General features: G+C 36.6%; 1 protein-coding gene across 1 annotated transcript in view; it reads right to left on the bottom strand.

Moving 5' to 3' along the window:
• Positions 1 to 2,212: 2,212 nt before the first annotated feature.
• The window catches only part of TES (testin LIM domain protein), a 28,615-nt gene continuing 22,281 nt past the window's right edge, over positions 2,213 to 8,546 (bottom strand). The window contains exons 5-7 of the mRNA XM_075059099.1: positions 5,481 to 5,696; positions 4,754 to 4,912; positions 2,213 to 3,560 (exon numbers count right to left, since the gene is read on the bottom strand). Coding sequence (XP_074915200.1) covers positions 3,369 to 3,560; positions 4,754 to 4,912; positions 5,481 to 5,696 — 567 coding nt within the window. The 3' untranslated portion in view covers positions 2,213 to 3,368. The remainder of the gene's footprint in view (positions 3,561 to 4,753; positions 4,913 to 5,480; positions 5,697 to 8,546) is intronic.

Genomic DNA, 8,546 nt, shown 5'->3' with positions numbered 1-8,546 from the left:
CCTATTGTTAAGTTGTTCTACTGTATAACCCTACCTGTTCTTCACACCCCATTGCTAAAAACACTACTCTAAAAACCTCAAACTTTGAGTCATAACAACTTACATTGGCACAGTAGCCACATAAAATGCAACACAGAACATAAAGCTAAGACAGGCAGAAAGTTACATCCCAAAGGCAAATATTTTTCTCACACATGCTGATAATGACAAGGCCAAACTTGTCTTCTGCTGTGAATCTTTGTCTTCATTGAGTGCTTAACATGTGAAGGGTTTAAATCAGATGTGGCACTCTGGCAGTAGCATGATCAACAGAGCTGGCTAAGTGCCTCCTCAAGCTGTTTCTTGCAGCCAATTAACTATTTCTGAAAATAAGAATATGTTATAATGAGTGCTTATAAGGCTTTCTTACAAACAAAAGTTATACTCTTAAGTGTAAAACTTCAACTTTCATACTTGGAGTTCAAAACTTCATCTACAAAGTATGTACTTTTATTACTGAAGTATGCAAAATCTTCCAGCTTCTATTCTTAGTTTACCAAGATAAATAGATCCAAAGGGACCTCCATGATAAAATACCCAAAAAATACAAGAGGAAAAAACCCCCAACACTTAACTGCCAATATTTTTATTGTGGCAGTGACAGAATGAAACCTCCTTAATGCTTGTTTTCAAGCTCCAGTATGTTGACATATCTTTCAGCTAACACAAAAAGCATTATCTTCAGGAACATAAATTCCTTCCTAGCTCATTACAAGAGATGTTTAGTACTCCTAATCATCTCATCTATTGTGTAGTCACACAGCAGTAACTTGGTCTCCCCTATGTATCATCTGCACATTACACTTGACCCTCCTACAACATGATCCTTTCCAATTATTACATGGAAATAGATTGAACTTTAGCTACCCCATAGCAGAAACACCTAGATTCATCAAGGTTCCAGGGAAGAGAGCCAGAAGGGATCAAACAGACAAGAGAAGATTCTCAAGAAGAGAGCTAGCTAAAAGACAGCAAGCCAACATGCTTCAGAAGAGGCATGAAAAAAGCCAGTTCCAAAAGATGATAGACTATTGAGATGTTTGGTTTGACATTAATTTCCTTAGCAATTCTGTCTAGATGGAATGCTTAAGTCCTGAGGTAGTGCCTGCTCATCCTTTTAAATGAAGGTTAAACAATAATAAAAGTTTAATAAACAAAACTGCACAGAACAAGATTTAAAGTGAAAAGTAAGACTGTCATCAGTGCAAGCAATCACATTAAGGAGAAATAGCGCTGTTACATGGGGCAGCAAGGGAGGGGCAGAGAAGGTTGCACAACAGCTTTTCACAAAGAGTTCTTTATAAAGATCAGCTGCATCTTCTAGAATAGATGTTAGTCAGTGGGTGAGGACAGATGCACTCAAGACAAGTAGAACCCAGACACTATTAAGTCATCCTTATAGATAATCATTAAATAAGACATTATCCACCCCCCGAATAGCATTCTCACAGCATGTCCTGCTATAGATTAAGGAGCACTTAAATGGAAAAATGGAAACATTTTCTCTTACTGAGGCATCCTGGTTTTCCTTGGTTTAAAACTGCAGATCTGGCAAGAATACAGCCCCATTGGTATGAGCTGAGATATACACTTTTATGTACATCCTGAGGATCCCTGAGAAAAACCGTACAGGCTTCCAGAACATAGACCTAAAGTTTACATCTCAATTTAGACAACATACAAAGTATGTATCTCACACCAGTGTCTTATTTTTGCAGTACTCAAAGGATCACAATGCACTTCATTTTCTCAGCACATTAGCTTACCTGTGTGAATTCAAAACTTCCCATGCCGTGTCTTAAAATATAATTAAAGCTATAGCTTATGTGAACAAAAACTAAGTTCACACTAAGCTCTGAAGTTGTGTATTTGTTGGAACAAGACCCATTTTTCTGCACCTATAACCACATCAACAATATTACACAAGACAGTAAGCATTTTACAGTAATACAAGCTTTAAATTTTTTTGAAATAAAGTCAAAGCTAGAGAAGCATGGAAACATTTCTCCTCCTCTTTGCCTCCCCTAAAGGGGATTCAACAAGAACAGAATTAGTAGACAACTCAAGTGAACAACACTAATTTTTATTTGTAAGTGTTACAATACAGCCACCATAAAACTTGAGCTGAACATAAGACTTGCATAGATTAATTTTTTTTAATTTTTTTTTGGGGGGGGCGGGGGAGGGTGGGGCAAAGACTCTCCATTCACTGTTTGGCACAAAGATAGCTAACAAGTTTCACTGTAGTTCTTCTTAAGAGAGAGAACCACACATTTGGTTTATCTAGTAAGCAAAGCTAATACACAGCTGTGATTTTTTTCACTCAAATAGTGAAAGTCTTCTGGGAAAGACTTCTTTGTGCTTTGGTTAAGAACTTACAAATCAAAAGCCTAAGTATGATCCTTTTGCAGTATTACATTCTTGGAAATACATACAGTATTGTGTGTCACATCCCTCTGATAGAAGGCAGAATTTATGAAAAGAACATTCATGAAAAAACAGAAGCCAGTTCTGATAGGCTAAGAGTGACACCCACTGATGGTGGTGGTGGGGTTTTTTTGTTTGTTGTTTTTTTTATTTTTTTTTTTTAAATCTGGGCAAGACCTCCGATTATATTTTTTCACCCTGCCATCTGTAAAATAACTTCAATATTCATAAAATGAAAAGTTTTGCAGGCATGAACAGTTGTAAGAGACACATGAGCCAACACAGTTTTCTACTGGTGCAGAGTTAGTTTACAAACTAGGTGTGAGAGTAGTCACTATCCCTCAAGAACCCACATGTCAACAACAAGCAAAAGATTACAGACAACTTTTTTTTTAAGCTTCCTTCTCCCTGCATACTTGAGGTCTAGTGAACAAAATGATGTGGTGATAAAGCTGATCATGCTGTCTAAAGTGCTTGATGAAAGTAGGGAAACTATAAAAATGATAAATTAGTGAACCCAAAAGTGGAAGAGTTACATCTATCACAGAAAACAAGAAAAATTGGAGCATTTTCACATTTTCTTCTTTCATTAGACAAGATACAGCAAAAAGATCCTTCACGGTGAAGAGCTCCCTTAAAGTGTATATAGTTCATAACATTTTTTCTTGCATTTCTGGGATACAAAGTCATTTGACATAAGATGTGGGAACAGTGTTCCAAAAACATAAGTATTATTACAAAAATTAAGATTACATAGCAAGTTTTAGTCATTAAAAAAAATCTTTGGGAAAATGCTATTTAATGCTTTCGATAACGTTAAGTGCCCCGATACTATGTATTTTACAGTAGAAATGCAAGAGCCTTTGGAACGCAGCAATGCTTGGTTCTGTGCATGTCTTCTCTTAAGACATCATCTTTTTCTTACATTCCACTGAGCAAAAGACCATCCCTTCCACTGGCATGAACTTCTGGCCAATTAGACACTTGCTGCAACAGGAACACAAGAAGCATTCCTGCGTAGCATGCCAGTTGAAGTTGTTGTACGTCACACGCTGAACTTCTGGATCTATAGCATTATGACAGCCTTGGCAGATCTGTTTAGAAACAAAATGACACTTAAATGAAGCATACAAATCCTATCTACAAGTTCAATAAGAGTTGGAATTCTTAAGTGTTTTTGGAGAAGAGACAGGTGTTAAAAGAAGCCTTTGAAATACATTTCCAGCTTTTGATTTTCCTTTATTTTTAAAAGCAGAGTTCCTGATCAGAATGCAGCTGAGGACACAAAACAAAATAATAAAATGCACACAAGAAGTTAGTTGCTGCTCGGACTAAGCTTAGACAGTTATGATGGTTAGGGTTTCCCAATGCCTAAATAATGATAAAAACTTGTCATGCCAAACAGCACCGATCTTCATATATTAACCCACACATTTGAAGAGATTAGTTACAAATCTTCCTGTGCATTGGCAGCTGTAAAGCAATGCCAAAGAATTAAGGATTACTAGAAGGTCTTGGATATAATTCCATCTTAAAATCTGGTTGTCAAAAATTATCATTTAGATCAAGGAAGTTAATGTTTTAAGAGGAAAAAGAGCGCCTCTCCAAAAGATAATTCCTTACACCTACCTCAGAAGATTATTAACTGCCAGCTAGAGATACTAGTTTTTCCCTCCATTAACTACATAAACAGTCTAGATGCACATTAGACTGAACTCCCAACTAACAGCTAGTTATTTGGTAGATATGAATGGACCATCATCTCAGATTAGAGTTCCTAGCACAACTAGGAATCAAGAACTACCATCCTTTCCCACACTTCTACCTTTATCCCATCACTCTCCTTTATAACTCATGTGGTTAGAAATACAAAGAAACAAAAGTACCTAGATTGCAGTTGCCACTATGGGCTTTTAGCAGACAAGCTGAAGTTGAATCCCACTGGTCACAATGAACTATAATTGACATGAACTAAACATTTAGCAGCATTACTCATCTTCACCAACTTTACTCCTCCTGTTACAAAATCCTGCTTCACCACTGGCAAAGTTAAAGGTATTTTCAGAACAGCCTCCCTCCTGCCAGTGTTCAAGTTTATGAATTGACAAAATACTTGTCTGCTTTTAACTTTTTCTTCAACAGGGAAAGAGATGATTAACTTGAGCCTAAACTTGCATTCAATTTATACTCTTCAGATATTCCCACACTGGGAGAAAGTGAGAGTTTCAAGCTCCATAGATGTATGTTCCCTTCCTTCACAGCACCAACAAGTCTGTAAGGATCTTACCGCAGCGTGGTTCTTCACATAGCAGGGTTTGCAGACTGGCTTGTCATTCACCATTACGTAGATTTCCCCAGCCAGAACACAATCACAGTCAAAACAGCAGAAGTGTTTCAGATGCCAGTTTTGACCTTCCGCTTGAGTATATTCATTGCTGAATATCAGCTATGACAAAGATACAAACAAATATTATTATATACATTTAAATAGTATGTCTCTTAATAAAGCTAGCCTCAGGATGCTTTGTAATTTCCAAGGAACTCCTGGTGATTCCACCGTTTCAAATTATTTCAACAACAAACCCGAATGCATTCACTTGTTTGACTGTATCCCAAAAGCCTCCATTTCATTTATTAAAAGCCAATAGATGCCAAAGACACCAGGCAGGCTGTTCTCTGTATGCTGCACAAGGTGTAATTTAGTAAGGCACTCCCCCTAGTGTCGCTCATGAGGAAACAACCGCATAACTGGGACTGCAGAAGCATTTGCACTCGTGTATTACACCCTATGTCCCTGTAAACAGCAACGACCCCCCCGTCCCAACCCAAAGCAAACTATGGATCTTCCCGAATGTGGAGTGTCCATATCGGTTTCAGTTCCTTACAACCACAATCAGCTAGAACTGGTGAAGGCACATCATCTCCCTGCACTAAAATATTTTACTAAAAATCATACTCGCTTCTCAGGGGAGCAAACTTGTGTGCTAAAACAAAAGGACTAGGATATTTCCTACCTCATCACATCCAGCACAGCGGGGTTTTTCGCTATCACAATAATGTCTTCCACAGTACAGGTTACCATTCTTCCAGAAATAGATCATGTCTACTAGAAGTTCACTGCAGGTGCAACACACAAAACAAGCTGGGTGCCACAGTTTGTCATACCCAGCACGTTCTGCGTAGACAGCTGGGTCACCTTCTTTCATGTTCAGTTTGCAGCGATAGCAGGACTGGAAAGGGGTTATTACCAAGTTAAGTAAGTCTTTGAAGAGGTACATTTGTAGCAATCATATATTACCAACATTTAATAAATCTCACCTTCCCAGACTGAAATTACAGCATTAGTTTATTCCCATGATCAGACAGTAGTGTGACATGATGCCACAGTACAGGTTTAACTAAGCAATTCAAGATGATGCACATTCTACTGACATAGCACTAGTGCTACTTAAATGGCTTATTGTATTTTGCCATATTCACATTCTTGCAACTACAGTCCAGTTCTTAAAAAAGCAACAGGCAATTAAAATTCATGTTATGTTCTATAAGCCTTACATACTCAAGAATAAGGACAGAATAATAAGGAGCCTCCATCAAAGCTAACCAACTAGACTACGACTAGAACCCATGACAAGAAAATGGCTGTACTTATAGGTCATGAGAAGAACAAGCCATATCTGCATCACTGGTGAGAAAAAAAAAATTGTGAATATTTCAAACTCATTCTGTTTAAAGCTGTGTTCTAGGGATGCTAGTCACTCATGGCTGTTGTCCAATAGTCTGTGATTAACGATCTTAGGATGGGGAGAGTGATTATAGAAAAGGGACTACAAAGTTTATGAACACAACTACACTACAAATAGTTGCAAAAAGTTCATAGGCAGTCTTCTGCCCCATACCTGCTTACAGAGAGGGTTTTGTCATCGAATCAAAAAACACAGGTGGTTTGTGTTACCGAAACAAAAATTTTTATCTACAGTTTAATCACCAGTTTGGCATTTCCTGCACTCCAGTTGGTCTGTGGACTGGGTTGAACATCCTGGGGAGGTTTTCTCTATGATTCACATCACTACAAGCCCAGCCAGAAATGGCTTTTTTAATTGTGTGTGTATATATATATATATATAAAAAAATAAAATATATATAAAGTCTCTCAGCTGTAAGGCATATTGATCAGATCCTCACACATGTCAGACAAGCAATTCCAAAATATACATAGAAAGATATCAAAAGGGGAGGAAGAACAGCTTGGAACAAAATGAAAAAGGAACTAATGAAAGGGAAAGTGTAAATATATATGTATATAAAGCTTTTTGATTCTTTCTACTTTAGACCTCACACTCCAATAGGAGTAATTTTCAAGGTTTATTAGTTGTATGGACCCAGATGAGGGCAAGATGATTCATTTACCTACCATGTGCAACATCCCCAGCCTAGGTGGTTAAAAGATGCATAAAAAGATTTACTTCTTTGCAAGATGAAAATACGCTGAATATCCATTTTTCTGTTATTCAGCTTTCAATCATGGTGAGATAATGGTTTTTTTTAAAAACACAAAGGCAATTATTATAGGTATATTTGCATTAATAGTAGAGACCTGGTTGTTTGCATTTTGTTGTTGCTTTTTTAAATCAGGTTTAAAAGAATTGCAATCCATTCCTATAATGAAAATTAATTTTTCAAGGGATTCTATTTACTACAGCTACAAGAACACATACTTTCAGACTCAGTCTGAAAGACAACGTACGAGAAGATTTGGAGAACAAAGATGCAGAACTAAAAATAGATAGAAAAAAGTGTAGACAAAGATGGCAATTCTTCTGCAAGGCATTTAAGAGCTCTTCTCTGTATTGGTTTATTTTGAACTGTTCAAAAAATAAAGTTGTTGAGATAATGCTATAGCATATAGCTGAAACTAAGTCACATTGCAAAAATCAGACAAAAAAATACTTAAAAATTATATATCTAGATCCCAATTATTTAGCCCAGGGTAAACTCAGTACTCAACAATAGATAAGCAATTCAAATGTTCACTTACACTATTAAACACTTCTAAGTCTTTCTAAATCCCCACCCACAGTGATGAGATATACCTGGACTAAACAGTAGGAGGTATACTCAGGTGCTCAAGTAAGAAAGTTTGGAAGTGATAAATAGGTGTAATGTAAAAACAAAGCACCTTTTGATACAATTACTCAGGAGGACAGAGTGCCTCCTACCCTTGACTTCACATAGTCCAAGCTAGTTGGCCAGCAGGGTGCAATGCAAGGTGTTTATTTCTGTAGGTGTTTCTTGAGGAGACAAGTGAAGAATAGCTGTGGTGAAACTAAAGTAACCCAGCAGGAGAGGCTGAGTTAAGACAAAATGACAGCAACCTAATCAAGCCATGATAAAATAACTTTTTAGAATCTTAGAATATCCATGACAAGATAATGGTAAAAATAACTGAATAATTAATTTTAGAAAGTAGCTACAGGTAACCAAATGGCACAGCATATGACTGATCAAGGTAAGGGGGCATGTTCAAAGCTAAAACTTAAGTGTTAATTTTATATTCCATATGAATTACACCAGAAGTAATATACTGTGTCAGTTTAAAAAAACAAACAAACAAACAACAAAAATACACCAAAAAAACACACCACAGACCCCACCAACACTAAAAGCCATATTCTACAGCCATGTTAAACTTCTTTTCCATCTAGAACTTGAATATTCATTTTCTGTAAGTAACCTGGAGACAAATAATCTTTGAGATTCATACATATAATAGCAACATTTCTGGAAATCAAGTTACAGGAATTTTTGCCACTCTGAAGTGAAGGTCTACCTTCACTAAACTAATTTAATGTTATTTCAGTAATCCTATCCCTCTTTTGTATTCATAATTGGTAGCCAAGGCATACAGAGCAGAAGTTAGCAAGTTATGTCAGAAATACTTTATTAAGGGTATAGTTTTAGAAATATCAATGAAAAATGGGTAATTTTACATACCTTATTTTTTGTTGAGCTATTACAAGGCAGAAATCAGATGCCAAAAAAAATTGACCAAAAAAATAGATCTGAATATCAAAAGAAGG

Source organism: Buteo buteo, chromosome 28 (genome assembly GCF_964188355.1).
Source record: "Buteo buteo chromosome 28, bButBut1.hap1.1, whole genome shotgun sequence".
Taxonomy (NCBI): domain Eukaryota; kingdom Metazoa; phylum Chordata; class Aves; order Accipitriformes; family Accipitridae; genus Buteo; species Buteo buteo.
This window is presented reverse-complemented; position numbering and strand designations above follow the sequence as displayed.